The sequence below is a fragment of the Neodiprion virginianus genome, chromosome 2 (assembly GCF_021901495.1).
Source record: "Neodiprion virginianus isolate iyNeoVirg1 chromosome 2, iyNeoVirg1.1, whole genome shotgun sequence".
In the NCBI taxonomy this organism is placed as follows: Eukaryota; Metazoa; Arthropoda; class Insecta; order Hymenoptera; family Diprionidae; genus Neodiprion; species Neodiprion virginianus.
The window spans coordinates 40998213-41014903 of NC_060878.1; the positions used below are offsets into that span (position 1 = coordinate 40998213).

Below are 16691 nucleotides of genomic sequence, written 5' to 3' on the forward strand. Positions count from 1 at the left end.
TCAGCGGCTGTCTCAGATCCGTAAGGACGCGTCATTTTACCCTCGCAGTTCGGCGGTACAAGCCTGGCGCATCAGCGTCTCTACGAATGAACAGATCAAAGTAACCATTTCATACCAAAAACAGTGAGGCGGGCTTCTTCGCTGCGGTCGAATATCAGCGAACTTGTATATTCCTCGCCTGCGTGCAGCAGGAGGAAAAAGACCGCGGAGATACGCCCTGATGATACTCTGCCCGACTTCGGCGCAAGTCCAGACGGCCTGCATGCGACCCCTGTTAGGTACACACGAGGGGAAATCTCTTCACCCCAACGCTGACAATGCTCTCGGTGATTGCGACAGATGCGCCAGCGGGGCGCGTGCCCCTTTTCACAATCCACCCCTTCGCTGCACCGACCGGAGGAAGACGAGGTGGTTCGGGACGCTTCGAGGCTGCACAGGTGCGGCCGATGCTCGTCGCTGCGGGGGAGCAGCTGCGGATTTGGAGGCGGCGGCGTGGCGGGGGGATGGACGGGGCAGAGGAGGAAACGGGCAATCGGAGCTTCCTTCGGTGTCCTCACTTCCTGCGGGCCTATTAAAACCCGATAATGACGGCTAATGGGATGCGTTGGACCGGCTACGTGACGTACGGTAAAAACGGGAGTGTGAGAGCGGCGCTCATTGCGAAGCGTGACTAAGCTAAGCGGGGATCCTGAGCCGAGAAATAAGCGCTACGCTGAAGAAACGCGACGGGATTCTAAGACAAGGGAACAACGTCGGCTCCGCTCGAAGCGTAGTTTTCGTCTCACTGCCAAACTACCCCTAAATTATTGCGATCGCTGTCGGGTTTCGCTCTCAATTAGAAAGCGTGACCGTTCCGGCGGCGTTCGGAGTGAAGACGGTATCGGAAACACGAGGGAAAAATTCGACCTGTCCGCCCCGGTTGTTTTGACTGCACCCTTCGCGGCGATCCGGCGTCCTGGGGCAGGGGTCGTGCATCGTGGATTCGGTTCGAAAGTGACGACTAATTTCTTTAAGACCGGGGGCCAATTAGCCGGGGAAATAAAAAGCGGGAAAAATGACGAGCGCCGCTCTCTCAGCTCCGGCATTACATGGCGAGGAAGTAATCGACGGAGGCCCTTAATTAAGCCGCTATGCAGATTTACTCAGGCGCACGCAAACACTCGCGTGCGTACTCGTGTGCGTGCACGCACGGTTTGACGCGCGTGTAATCCGGTCGAGGCGAGGGAGCCGAGATTCGACGGCGCTGCGCGGCGGAGTGGACTTAACTTAATTTAGAGCGTCTCTCTGCAGCCGAAGCCCAATAGACTATTAAATTTAAATTCGTAAATTACGCCTGATTTAAATCGCCCGCGGTGCCGGTTGTGCCGGATCTCGACCGCCGTCCTTCCATCCCGATTCCGTCGAGCGTTTCGAGCGCGCGTTTCGCGGAGCGTCGGGCCGCGTGTGCGGCCGGAAAATCGCGTCGATCGCTCGCGTTTATCGGCTCCGCACCGACAGAGGTGAATGGGGTGATAATCGGGCAGTTCGAACGCGGCCCGAGGCCCTGGTAACGGTTACTCCTCTCGAACGTTGTTAACGTGGGACGAGGATCCGTCAATCCTTGCGCAGCTGAGCGGGATTCTTCTCCGCCGCTTCTGCGCCAGCTTCTTCGTCCCGCTGTAGGGGGCCGGTCCGCGCCCTCGGGAACGATGCACGTATATACGAATGGTAGGTATGTCTTCCCTTTCCCTCCTTCCTACGGTAGAACTACTCCAACCTGTCCAGTGAGTGAGTGTCGAGATCGAGAGAGAAGCCGAGTCCTCTTCTCTCGTCTCGTCTCTCGGGTCCAGCGCTGCAACGCGAGGCAGGCGAGACCCGCGTAATGGAAATGACTCAGCGCCGAGGCTTAGGACCGGGCCGAGGCGAATGTACGCCGCGCCGTTTATTGGTCATTATTGATATTGGATCAGTAAGGGAGAGAGAGAGAGAGAGAGAGAGAGAAAGGCGCGCGTCTCGTCGTCGAGCCTCGAGTGACTCTAAGGAGATGATAATCGCCGATGAAAACTCCTCTCGTGTTTCTTGCCCTCGTAATACGTGTGTATAAATTTATATACACCGGTCGGGTGGTCGCGTACCGCGCGTTACAGCTCCGCAGGAGTGACTTCTGTACCGACGTCCATTACCGCAAACCGGACAGAATTCACGATAAAGATATTTCTTACAGATATCTATACGCACCTACGTACGTCCCTTCAGGACACACGCATGCCCTACCACACGTCAATCACTAATTGGCTCCGCCTCGTCCGGTAACTCGCGCAAGAACGGATAGACGCTTCATTCTCTATACCTGAACTCGTATTTTCCTCGAACCTCCGGCTATCTTGTCCGGTGAATCGGAGACGCCGACGGGATTTACTCTCCGCGAATTCGACTATCGGACTCCGGACACGCGTAACAAACGTTGTGCAATAACCGCGACGCATGGTGGCACTATTCAAACCGGTCAGCACCTGCCACAATGCAACGCAGTGTGACCGTTGTCGGTTATGACCATTATAATGCCCAGATAGTATCTCGTGCTGGGTAAAACTTGTTTTATTTCATCGAGGCGATTGTACGAGCGGTCGAATAGGCAAATTTCTTCACTTTCCACGTCCAGTATGGAAATCTCTAATCGTAGGGTGCGACCGCTGATCGGTTGGACATTTTCTGATTCAGCCATTCCGCAGCTCGATCTGTGACCGGGTCCGATACCAAACCGTATTTCTACACGGTGAAGGGGCCAGGGATGCGGGTTCGTTTCGTGCTCGGATAAAAATAAATCTTAAGTACTCGATAAACCAAGTGCCAGGAACTGGTCTTGAGTGTCGATTCATTTGATCCGGCGAAACGATTGGAAATGGTTCGAATTTTGAACCCTTTGAAGATGGATGTGCTCCGTGAAAAAGAAAAATAAGAGAATTGAGGATGAGAATGAGAATGAGAATGAGAATGAAACAAAAGCTTCTTCGGAGAGGATGAGATGAACGTCCGAATGAGAGTGGAGTAATGGGTACGTATGGTGGATGCAACGAGGCCGGTGTGTAATGCGATGAAGAGGAAAAAGGAGCAGCGGAGTGGGTTTAGTAAGAAGGATGGACTGACTACACCGGAGAGCCTCGGAGGATGGAAGTGTGGAAGTAAAAACAGAAACCCGTCTTACTGACTCAAGGCTGCCCGACGAGGGCCTGCAGCAAACCGACATTGAATCCCATAACAATATGTGTGTTAGCCTACCTTTACTCTCGCACTCCGGCGTCACTCTCTCGGCGCGCGTTCCACGCTCTTGCTCGTGCTTTTGGCAGTGCCGACTACGCCTCTTCTTCCACGCACGGCTAGTCGAAAATTCGGGCACCCAGTCGCTTTTCTAGAGTTTCGAAAATCGGTCAATTCAGTAGGTATGACCTGGGAATGTAATTTCATGGAACGTGAACTCTCCGTTCTTCTAGGATACTGTGGCGAAAAAACCACAGATCAACTATTTTCGAAACTCTGGATATACGAGTCGGTGGAACATTTTGAAACTATCTCAACTGCATTTTCATGACATAAATTCGTTAAAATTTTCTAAAAAAAAAAACCATTAGAATCGTGTGTAAATTCTGCTGCGATCTTCTGGAATATTTTCAAGTCACTGAAAATCCTTGAAATGATGCGAAACCTTTTCAAGTTATTGTAATCTCTTTAAATCTACGACAATTCTAAATTTTACGTGCAATATTTATTTTGAGAATAATATAATATAAAATAAAAATTCTATTGACATGTAAGTGACACAAACGAACAACCGATTTTACAGCTGGCTCTGAATAGCAGCTATGCTTCGGAATCAAGAATAATGCCGCGACACTGATAGGTCGAAGTCATCTACATAAGGGGTTTGATGCCGAGTACTCACCGCGCGCATAGCAGTCATAAAATATGAAAATTCCGTTAACCAACGGTACAGGAACAAGACGGCGTTGATTTACCCCCGCATCGGTGCGGTCACGGGGTCACCGGGTTCAGTAAAATAGCAAAACTATGAATAGGTAGGCCAAATAAGTACGAGTCGAATTTTTACGGAAAGAAGAAGAAGTAGTGGAAGAATAAAGAGTGAGAGTAGAAAAGGAGGGCCAATCAATCGCGACGGAGAACAATGACAGAACTAATAGCCACTTAAGAGCTGCGGCCAACTCTCAGGGCTTATCGCCATTCCGCTATAGCGGTATGAGAACCTATCGCATTTCCGCGTGTCGCGAGATTCGCGTATCGGTATCGATACGAACGCGGCGCTCGACTCCTGGGGCAGAAGTAATAGCGAAATAATTGAATTCCGCGGCGCGGCGCAACGCTACGCAATACGCACGCAATACGCAGCGTGGCGATCGCCCTCAGTTTCGAAATAGTTTCCACGACGACTATCGGCTCGGTGCATTATGCGTTATGGAACGAGAAACAGCTAGACACACGCGCTGCCGTTTTTCCTCCAGACTGGCGCTGCGCAGCCGGCGCGCAATGCAGCTTCGCAAATCGGGCGACCCCGTTTTCGCCGCGGCTGCGTCATACATATATGTATGCATTACGCGATGCTGGCGTTATTGTGCACCGCGGTGGGCAATCGGCCTCTCCTGCAGTCGCGATCGCTCGCAAGAGGCACTTTGGAATTAGTCGTACTTGTACCTCGCTGCCCGCGTAATTGCACCGGTTTTTGCCCCGCACGCAGGTAAGCACTGTACGAGGATTCTCGACGCAGCGCTAATTTAGCTCACCGATGCAACGTGTATACCCTGCGTGTAAACTCCCCTGCAGGAGCGAGCCGGAGCTAAAAGTGAGACTTAAAGATCTCGCGTTCCGCAGCACGGGATGAATGCCTCCGGTCTTGAGAGACGATTAGCTTCTCAAGCTCTCGTTAAACCGATTTCCCTACGGTACACAACAGAAGCAAAATATTCTTCGGAACCGCTCTAACATCGCTACGGTTCGCCGTACTGCTACTTTATGCCGCAGGTACTCGATTCACCAAAGCGCTCGTTACGCCGGCGTCCGTGAATTGAAAGTTCATTCCGGTAATCGACCACCGATAGGCATGCCGTGCTTTTACTCATCCGCGGTTTACTGATTGCGCCTCTGTGACTCACTCGAGTCCAGTCTTAACTTGTCGCTGCGTCAGACTCCCACGTTCTACGATCATCAATCTTCAATAAACGCGGGACTGGTTTTCACGCAGCACAATACAAGCTTTTGATTTTTAATTTTTTTCTCCATTTCATATCAATTATTACTCGTCCCCGAGTACGTCGTAAAAAATGCACCGAAAAATATGGCCAATTTTTATCCGCCTAAAAGACTGCAGTTAAGAAACGGGGAACCTTGAACTGGTTTCACATCGCAAAGTTAGCCACCGAGTTTGAGAATTTTCGTGAGCGTTGCCCCGTATCCGATAATTAGAGTGGTTCGTAAATTCGTCTAAGATCGTGAACGGAGAGCGAAGGATAGCCGTCGCGCTTTTTGCGTCAATTAATATTTCGTCACAGATCAAAAGCGGTTAAGAAGAATTTCGAGCCCGTGGGCTATCGGGGCCTCCTGATCTCGAAGCGCACTAGGTGAGACACGCGGCGTTAAAACTGAGCCAGCACAACCATTTGAGAGTAGGCAAGACGCGCGTTGAAACGGACTTGAGTCTGTAAGGTTCGATGCAGCGTTCTTGCCAGCCCAGCAAACGAGGATCGGACGAAGGAAGTACGGATGCCGTGAATAAGTGAGCGAATGAATAAAGTTGAAAAATTGTTAAATGACGTGCAACGATCAGAAATATAATTTAAGATTGATATCGGACGTGAATACCGCGTTTTGACCCTAGGCCAATGTAATTAGTGTCACGGAGCTCAATGCGTGAAAAATAAAAGTATTATGTGTACCGTTTCGCTGCATTTTTATAGATGACTATTCTTCCGACAGACATACGGACGGACGGACGGACGACCGCGGTTCGAAGTCCGTTTCTCCTTGGGCCAAATCGATTTTTAACGCGATTTTTTTTTACTTCTTTTCTCACTTCGAAGCAATATTGGAATGGATCTATTATAATTCGATCGCGACGATCGTCGATGATATCTTCTTCTTGGCGCCGCGCAAATTTCCTGTCATGCTAGAGCCCGTTTATTCCGGGCATTTAACTTTGTGAATATATCAATTTATTTTAACGGCTTCCAGGCGGCGTTTTATTGCCTTATTAACGGTAAGCTGCGGATCGTTTATGCGTTCGCATTTTTAAATTGACCGTCTAGGGAACCGGCCCGGTATCGAGTCGAAAAATCGCTAGAAGACAGTCGTTGGAGTCCAGTCAGTTTGCCAAAAACCGGTCATTTGCTAGTTCCGATGATCGAGGAACTAAAACGAGCTAGAAAACCCGAAGCCAGCCAATGCTTTTGACGTCGCTCAGAAAAAAAACCCCCCCCAAAAAAAAACGAGAAACAAACTAAGAATTGGGATCTTTTTTGTCAGCAAACAAGTACAGCGTGACTGAATACGTATTTTCTCCATCTATCAAATTTAACTATAATACCGGTCCCCCGTAAATGGTAAACGCACCTGTAAACGAAACTGCGCTCGCGGCGCGATGAAAAGGGAGACGGAAACTTCGAGGCGACATTCGAGGCGTGCCCACACACTGGTGAGAATTTGAATGGTACTTTCTCTCCGGGCATATACGACAAATCGTCGTTGGTATTAATAAAAAATAGGGTCCGCCCAGGCAGAAGACGTCGGAATCCGCCAGGCGTCGGGCCCTGAGTGGCCGGCGCGCAACTCTGGGTCCGCAATCGATTGACTGGGTCTTTGTCTTCGTATTTTCTCATTAATTACTCGACGGGGCCAAAAACGGGCCCGTCCAAGCTTTTTCAAGAGCCATGCAAACGGGGATACACACCGAGAGGATAAATTAGACGGGGCCGGTTGGCGGGGCGAGGGTAAGGCCCAACCAAGCCAGATAGAGACCCGCGGACTCCCAGCGGCAGGCGTGCTCGCCGCGCTGCGCGGCGATTAGCTCGGCTCCGTGGGGCCCAAGGCCCTAGGCTGGGCCCCCCAGGTCCGCGGGGGCGTAGAGGTGAGCTCGAGCCTGTGCAATTTTTAACTCTTAATATTATACCCCCGACCCTTGGTACGTGGCGTGAGGCCCAACGCCCGCGGCCGCGTGCACGCATCGAGTCAGAGTTTCACTTTGAGTGTCGATGATGTTCAGCCCTCGCAAAACCCTCGAATCCCCGATCCGATCGTCTAGGTGAAAGAGAATTCGTCAAAGATAAAGGTGATTACCTACTGGAAAAATTCAGTGGCCTAGACGCTTGTGAACAAGTTCGGGACTGTTCGTCCCTTAGTTGCTGAAAATTCTTCGCCGTTTTACTGATTATCGGAATTCGGAGTCTTTTCAAAATTGAGAGTCGGCTGAGTTCTCATCTTCGACCGGCCTTGATAATTTCAAATCTTAATCATTTATCGCTCATCAATCACATCAATTATCTTCAAATTTGCGCTGAAGATGGAGATCTGAATGTTTCAGGATACAATTGAATCGCCGTCCAAGATAAGAACCCTCCTTTTTTTCATGTGATTTGACTTCCGGTCAAAAAATGGTATCCAGCTCACTCAGTATACGTAGAAAAAATACAGAATTTTGAGTCCACATCCATTTAGCAGATAATCGAGTCTAACTAATGAGTATTGAAAAAAAAAATTTGAATTCATTCGAAAGCTTCCAAAACGTGAATATTATAGTGATATGTAAAAATGACCAGCATTTGTTTTTTATTCCAATAACCAACATTCATTCTTTCTCACCAAAATTACGAGCAGTGAATTGTGTAATAGATTTCTGTCACTTCAGCAGTACAAGGACTGGAGATAAAGAGCTTTTTTCGTAGTACTTAGTCGGGCATTGTGGGCGCGGTTTAAGACCGCGACTGACTGGAGAAGTCTGAAGGGCCTGAATGAGGCTGGAAGTCGCGGAGGCGTGCGGATTGCGGAGACTATCGCGTCAAGCCATGCAGGCTCTCGAGACACCGGAGCCAATTCGATCTTTTTACTGTTAACTCGTAGGTACCTGCACCTACACTGCCCGTCTGTATTATGTGCCGAAGCTTCGCTGCATGCCGCCGGTGTCGTCAAAGAAAACGTGTCTGCCTCTCTTTGTCCAACTCCGGAGTTTTACTACCGAGCAAGACAATATATACGGGTTAGTGTTTTCCATTCGATGCGAGTATAACTCTCCGCTCAATATTTCCCCACGTTTCTTTCCCCGGGATAAATCGCGTTTATTCAATTCCTGTGACGACGCGTTGTTAATCATTTTATTTTTTATTTTGTACGTGTCGACTCCTTTTCACGATCAATGTTAAATTTTTTTCATGCACATGACATAATTTTGAACGGATTATCTTGTATCCCGTGGGCAGGTGAATTAGTAGGGGAGTGACGGTAGGTATCTTTCCGGTGGTATGCCCGTTGTTATGTGGATACATGTTGAAGGTATACTTGAAATCGAGTTTCCTTTAATTTGAAGAATTTTAAACGCATGTTAAACCCCGTGAACAAATCAGCTCTATCCGGAGCCGCCAATTCTGATGGTTCGATGTTTCGATACGTACAGTTTCCTCGACGCGTAATTAATTAGCCCACGTTACGTCGTTTCGAATTTTTCATCCCGATGGAATTTCCGGCGCGGGTTTCACGGCAGGAATCGTAAAGATCTCCATCTTCCGAATGGCGGTGAAAAAACGGGACCCCACGGAAGAAAGATATATGTATCGTGAAACGACGTTTTCTGAAATTTCCCCCGCTAAATAGAGCCGAGGCGTTTGAATTTCCTCGGTTAAGATAGAGATCGTTGCGTGAGGGTGCCGATCCCGCGGCGGTCCTCTGTCTATAATTGACAGGTGACTGGGGGACTGGCTTGTCAACGGACCCCCTTAAACTCGGGCCCCGCAGAGGCGGACAGTCAGAGCGGCTCTAATAACTGTGGGAGCAGAGGCCCTGCGCCTTGTTTCTTGCGGACGCTAAACGGATTTCAATAAGTCCCTGCACTCGGAGCGCGCAGCGCCGGCAGGTATAGAACGCACCTGTTAAACCCGCGAGCATACCTCCGGCTTTGGCAGGGCCCGAGGCGGCGGCGGGGACCGGCGAGGGTCAGACGAGGAGCTGCTGGCCCTCGTTAAAACCATCCGTGCTGACTCCAATATATCACCCGAGATCTCAGGTGACATCTACGCCTCGTCCCTCTCGAGGTACCTCCGAAAACCGGGATTTCTACTAATGGCTCTTTAACCGGGCCCGCGTCCCGACCGCCCCAAGCCTCCGGGTCTCGGGCCCCGCCACTCGAGAAAAGGAAAAACACTTGACGACCCGCGGTTACGGAAGACTCGGGTTCGCTCCCGAGAGAAGCTGCCGCTGGCTGGAGGACGCGAGGTCCGGAGGGATTTTGAAGAAAAAACAATAAATAAATAAGTAAATGATAAGACATTTTTTCTGCTTTAGTTGTATCTTTAAGTGATTTTTACTTTTATTTCCTCCGTTTCGCGTCATCAAGCCTCGCCCCGGGGTCTCTCTATCTCCCTAATTAAGACGGGCCAGGGGGAACCGCGGCTCCGCGATACACGTGGACCTGTGTCCGTGTCGCGTGTGTGTATACGCAAAGGCGCAAAAATTGTCCAATTGGAGAAAATAAAAGAACCTGCCAGCGATGCCTGCCGAGTGAACGTGTGTAAAAAGAAAACTCATTAACGAAACGTCGACTCATCGCTCGTTAGTGACCGCGCGCCGGACTATCGAATTGTAATTAACGAGCGGAGAAAAGAAACGCCCGCGTTGGAATGTGTAAATGGTAGAGGGGTGGGATGATTTTTATTGCCCCGATCACAAGTTTAGTCGATTATCGTCTAATGCTTGTATCGTGGTCACTTAGAGGGACTCGGATACACGCCGTACGGACCCGTCTTCACGCCCGATCCGGCGACGAAATTCAATTCACGTTTTTTGAGATCACTCCGAGGAGGCAGGAGGTTCGTCTCGGACCGTGAGCAGCTATAGCCGGCCAGCTCGAATCGTCGAAAGGAAAGTCCCGTAAACAGTCGACAGGGTCTAACCCGCGGAGGCTAACACTCGACTCGACTCGACTCGACTCAACAGTTGTTTCCACGAAGCTGTGGTTAGCCGGCAGTTAAAGTGATAAGTTGGTAATTAACAGCCGGAATATATGGTTTTTAATTAACGGTGAAAAGTTCCCCGCCTTTATTCTACTCCTCTTTGTACCTTATCCCCTTTTTACGCTACTTGTTCCTGCCCACGTCTCGCTTCCAGAAACATCAACCTGCACCTATACGATCCATCGTACGCGTCTCTTATCGTCTCTTATCCTCTCTCGTCCTCTTTCTCAACGTTTTCCTTCGCTCAGGCAGGAGAATCGAAGTCGAAATATCAGATCTTGGGATTTCTGATCGAGTGTCCCCCTCGCTTCTTGGTTACAGTCCGCAAATCTTGTAAATTCGAAACCAGGAGCTGCAGTTATGACAGAGAAATTCTTCGGCACCGGTTTTCCGATGTAAAAAACTGTCACGCGCGGTGGCTCCAAGTGTCGTTTCCCAGAAATTTCCTGAGCAAGTTGCTGTACCTACGTATACTTGATATGAAAATAACCTCGGGTAAGGGGGGAATTTCACCACTCACGATACAGTTGTCGCGGTTGTCGTTTATAATGTGCGACTGCGGCGTGTTATACGCGGCTATGGAATTCGTATGAAAATTTTTGCATTATTAATACACCAATCAGGTACCTATATCGGCTCGGTTGTTATCGAATTCCGTCCGCTCGTATTTGCCGAGAGCAGCGCGTTCCGCAGCTCTTGAGAAACCCTTCGCCCGAGATCCGGGACTCCTGCAGCGTTGCACCATTCACCTTCTGCATCATATCAACGCTGCGACTTGCCCTAGGCGCTCCGAGAGAGCGTTTAATAGTTGCAACGAGCGCGGCACGTCCACCGCTGCGAAATGCATCGCGGCGATTCAATTTCGGCTCCGCGTGACTTTCGAGACCCCGCGGGACGAAGAAGAGATCGGCGATCGGGCTCTTGAAAACTTTGTTCCATGTATCGTTGTGGATTTTTGCACGGGGTTGGCGCAGGGCGCGGTATAAAAATGCAACTATTATTAATACAGCTCAGGTAGTCGGGCTGCGGAGGAGGAGGAGGAGGAGGAGGTGGGGCCCCGAGTGCGGCTAACGCGGGGGGCAAGAGGGACGAGCAGTAGGAGCCACCAGCAGCAGCATCGGCAGCGGCAGGAGCACAGGTGGAATCTCGTATCTGGCTCTCGCGAGACACACCGAGGAGAGGCATGGCAGCACCCCCGGGGCCCGAGGTGGTCGAGCACATACGAGCGCATACAAACGGCGGCGGCTCTTCGCCCGTACGACACGCAGGGGGGGCCGCTAAGAGATAGAGCGATGAAGGGGGGAGGGGGAGGAGGGAAGGGGGGGGAAGAGAAAGAGACAGAGAGAGGGGAATAGAGAGAGACGGTCCGTCGTAATAAGAGAAAATAAGTAAACCCTAAGGTACGAACCAGAGGGGGTACAGGGCGGGGGGCGGAGGGGGGTGAACCTGTTCCCGAGGGAGTTCCTTGACCCTCGGGCTCTCCGCCGTGTGTTGTGCCGCAAGACGGAGCCCAGAGTAGCCATGATGCCCGCCGGCCAACGCAAGGCCCCGAGTCAGCCAGGGCCGCCGAGGAGGGGGGACCGGAGGAAGAGAGCCGACCGGCCGGCCGACCGACCGACCGACCGACCGACCGACCGCCCGGGTCCCGCGCAGCATCAATTCCACTCTACCGTCCCGAGCCGATGCTGCAAGCCTCCGTGTTGGTCAACGTTCCGTCGACCACGCCAGAACGGAATAGATAGACCCGGCGCGATGCGATGTACCTACATCGTACACACCATCGCGTGCTGCGGCTACCGCCGCATTCACCCGGACGTGTTCCTCCTGAAGCAGGATCCCCGGGTACCACCGGCAAGACTCCTGGCTGGTACCCGACCTCGGGGCGACTGCGTCGAGCGCTTCTCTCTCTCTATCTTTCGCTCCCTGAGCCGTAATTTTCGGATGTGAAAAGAAAGGGATCAAAGTTGTCCCGATCAACCTGCGGGGATGATCGATCATACCTGAAAAATCCGTGCTCAATGCATCCTTTGTACAGGATATCACGAAATTGAGTCGGTGTGCGGACGGGCGGGATTCGTTCGTGAAAAACGTTTGCCGCACACCTCCGCGTTATTACACGTACCGTCGTACGCGCGTCGTCGTGCACCGTAGATCGAGCATTAGAGGGATGCGGGGAGTTATTGTAGTACGGTTGAACAGCGGTCGTGGCGTCGAGCGTGGAGATGGTGGTGGATGCTGCCGGCGCAAGAGTATTCGTGCTGTCAGGGGGTACGAGGAGAGAGAAAGGAGCCGGCAGGAGAGGACGAGGGGGCCCCCGGAGATGGGGTGTCGAGGAGGGGGCCGACGGGGGGCGGGGGGGAGGCCCGGAGGCCGGCCTGCGGCTCCGACTCAGTATCCCCGCAGCAACCGTCGCGAAGACCCCGTGGCAGTGCCGCGCCTGACTCTCTCTCTGTATACGTATAGTTGTTGACCGTACGGCAAGTTCTTGTGCCGCAGCTATAATATAACGTGAAAGCCCGCCGGTGTAACGACCGACATATATATATATACATATACATATACATATATATGTATACATTGTTGTATATACAGTAGTGATCATATATAAAGTATATTATATGTAATATATGTATATACGTACATCTACACACTGTATAACGTGCATAATACGAACGCGTGTGTAATTCGCTGCACAGTGATCGCGGAGTGAAAATTATACGGTACGACAGTTGCCTGCAGGGGTTAGGGATCGCCATCCCCCTCTGGTGCACCGAGTGTGACGTATAAAAAGAGGAAACGGAAAATAAGATATGAAGGAGAAACTATAATGTAATAAATAACAGTGCACGTGGAGATGATACCGCAACGTGTTGTACATGTGTCACAAGCAAATATCTGTTAGTGGGTGTGAAAAGATATAATTATATGGGTATGCAAAGGTATCGGTGGTGAAGTGTGGCTGGATATTTTACGGGAGGATCGGTTGATGGGGGGTGAATTTTAACGCGCCCCTATCCGCCGCCCCTGTCACGATACATTCGGTCGGAAGGCGTTGGAAGTTAGTGAAGTTTAAGGAAGGAAGTACGTCCGACTCCGTCACCTCTTTTGGAAAAAATTCTTACCTGCAAACCGAGGAGCTCGGTGCTTGTGTATTGTTGAAAGAGCGGCACTCCTACCCCTGAGCCTCCCGGGTCCCTTTCCCCCCCGTGGTGAAGCGGTGAGCGGCCTGCAGTGCCGCAAAGTAGAACGCGGGCCGTGGGAGCGATTTTCTATAAGCAATTCTAGGAGAGCTTGTACACGCCGTTTATTGTACCCGGCGCAGGTTGCCTTCGGCGCGCTTTTACACGACGAGTGAGACGAGCAGGGGTTGAAGGACTGCGATCGGCGAAGAGGGCAGAAGGAACGACGAACCGTGCAGCGTCAGGTGTTTCCGCCAAGGTGGAACGCCGGCGATAACTCACGTCCCCACGTGCGCGGGTGGACGGCAGGTGGAAGTTCGTCGGGCGATAAGAGCGTTCGAGAGGAGCCGCATCTCCGTTGCGGGTTGTGGGTGCCAAGCGCCACCGTGAAAAGTGTCCGGTTACGCGGTTTCCGTCGGCGGGGCTGCAGGGCGCGCCGTCCGATGCCGCCCCCGGGTCCCCGCGACACGTGACGACGCGTAGCAGGTGGTGGATATAACGTTTGTGGGTGGTTTTCCATCGATGATGATGATGATGATGATTATGATTATGATTATGATGATTATGATGATTATGATTACGACGACGAAGACGACGAGAGGAGTGAAGTGGTGACACGGCGCGAGCGTTATTCAGTGCAGGTTCATTTCGTCGCGCTTTTTACTATACTCTCCTATTCCGCAAGCGAGGATCTCTCCGTCACAAGACGAACACTTGTGCGTCCGGAAACATCGACGGTCGCGTATACCGAACGGCGGTGTTGTTGAAAGAGTGCAAGGATAATATTGCAAGCTGCTGGAGTCGCGGAACGAGGCGAAGAAACATTGAGTGGTGATGCGGTAGTGGAAGGGACCCCGAGGGAAGTCATGCGGGCGGCCGTTGCATTCGTTCTGTTCCTCGCCCACCTCATACAGGTACGGTATCAGACCATGCTAATCCCATTTTCCGACCCCCCCGATCGGCCGATATTGGCTTACGTCGCGCGTCGATTTGCTCAGAGCTCGAACCGGACGACGATCCTCTGCCCCCCAAAAATCCCGCACCCGCAATGAGAACACCGCACAGCAGTGCCAGTGTCGGTGTAGAATCGGATTACGCGAGTCTCACGATCTCTGCCCATTGTATTTTGTTTCGTTCCCGCAATCGACCTGCCACTGCCCCCCGTCCCTTCTCTTCCTCCCACAAAACACCGTCTCAACAGCGATTCTTTGGGGACCGATGTGGTCAGGCTCGGGCGACACTTCTTCTCAATTCTCCTTATATAGGTATGCCTGTCCGTCTATTCCGTCTATTCTTCCCGAAAGAATAGGGCTGCGAGAATGTGCCTTCTGACCTGGGACCCTGTCAATTGTTCACCAGGGTCGGGATCCTCTGTGCAGACGCAGGTGGCGTCGCGATTCGCACAAGTTTTCACCACGAGTCGCACACAGCGAATACGGGGCCCTTTCAGTTGTCTGACAATGGAGTGAAAAAATCTCGAAAGCTCGGTTCGATTACATCCGTTGATTGCCAGTCGCAGAAATAAGGAGAAAGAAAAAGAAGCGAGTACATCGTTCGGTCGAATCATCCGGACGAAGCGCGTAATTCTCTGCGGTTGGTCGCGGCTGCGATTTGCGGGAGTAAAAACGCGAGATCGGTGCACGGAAAAATTTTTTTCACCCGCATCGATCGGTGGTCCGAATACGAGGGAATACAGTTAGGCCCAGAGGCCTTCGTCTCGGTCAATTTGCCACCGTGTAATCCGCTAGTCTGTGAAAAATGGGCCTGGGAAGGTTGATGGCTTGATACCCGTTGTCTCGGGTCAAATCGAACCGAAAAGGGGATTAGGTGCATCGCTCGCTTCGCGTCGTTATTCATCGGCCCGCTGCATCCATCGGGATAGACGGTGCTCGGCTCGAATGGGTGCGTGAGCCATTCGAACGCTGCGCAGCGGAAAAAACGGCGCCGTAGATCAGGCAACGGCAACTGAGCGCAAAGCCTGCGAGAGATTCATCTGGAACGCGGCAGAGCCGAGCACCTGTGACTACCACGGGACCGTGATACTCGCCGGGAGAAGGCCTCCAGGGCCAATTTTTATTTCTGCCTCGCGTGACCAGGAGACCGAGAGCTAAACGCTTCGCTTTAACTCCCTGCACTCGATACTCACCTTTCTCAGCTCTAACCACGCCTATGGTCCTCGATTTACACGAGCACGAAATCCGAACGGCTACCAAAAGCCTTTGGTGTAATAAAGAGGCCCTTGCGAAGCGAGCTCGTGCTTAATACATCGTGCACACATTTTTCGATGCAGCCGAAGCTAGCAGCCAGAGTTAGCAGCCGGACCTGTCAAACTTGCTGGCAATAGAAAAATGCGCTTCAGTTTCGTCCTCGCAATTCTATAAAAGTATCGAGGGTTCGAGGTGTTGCAAAAAATTCTGATTTTTCGACTTCGTTACCTTGTTCGAATGAATATTAAAACGTTTCGCTGCTAGATTCAGCCTCGGCATTTTTGGGGCATCATAGTCCAGGGATAATGTGACCGTAAGGGCAAAACTTCGACGAAACTCTACGAGCGCATTGCATTCTACAGGATCTTCCGCGTTTTTGCCATCATTCCTGGGACGATCAGCGATTTGAACAAACCTGTCGAAATGATGATTATAGGAACGAGTAAAACCAGAGACAGTCAGTCCCGACCCCCTGGGACAAGCGCATATTGTCGATTCGCGTGCTTCTGCTTACAGAGTTTGCGGGGTCTCGCACGGCCCGGAGAAATCTCAGCAATGGTCGCTCGAGGGCTAACAACCTCCACCTGATGCTCGGAGGTATGGGTAGGCAGGTAGGTAATTGGATGCCGTCAAAGAAATCTCGCAGCCCGTGAGTCTGTCCGCACAGTGGCCTCTGCGGTGGCTCGTATCGCAGCTCGAACAAACTTTGCCTGCGTGTCAACAATTCCGCGTTGTTTAAAAGTCCCTTATCTCCTCACGGATCGAGGGTATCGGAATCCGAACCCCCTGAAGAGGGTCGAAAGTACGAAAAATTTCTCACACGGGTAATTTATTCGCTATTACAGAGACAAAAAAATTCGTCGCATCGTAGCAATGATCGAAGAAAGGGATATTTCGTCACGTCTCTAAAATCGCTTTTTTTCCCCACCATCTGACGAATTCATTTTGCCAGCCTCGTTAGAAAGTTGCGGTCGAATTTGAAGGGTTCAGATTCCGACACGTCGAGTATGCGTTTGTACATTGTACGCACTGTGTACAGTTCAATTCCCGTCGTTCACTCTCTCTCTCTCTCTCTCTCTCTCTCTCCGTCTATCTCTATCTCCCTC

General features: G+C 51.3%; 1 protein-coding gene across 2 annotated transcripts in view; it reads left to right on the forward strand.

Annotated features, from left to right (window-relative positions):
- Positions 1-16691, forward strand: part of LOC124297441 (protein jagged-1) — a 65288-nt gene that overhangs the window by 26760 nt on the left and 21837 nt on the right. The window contains exon 1 of one of the 2 annotated variants that reach the window (XM_046748483.1): positions 12606-14292. The exons of the other annotated variant lie outside the window; for it this stretch is intronic. Coding sequence (XP_046604439.1) covers positions 14245-14292 — 48 coding nt within the window. The 5' untranslated portion in view covers positions 12606-14244. Of the gene's footprint in view, positions 1-12605; positions 14293-16691 lie in introns of those variants that run through there. 2 annotated transcript variants of the gene reach the window in all.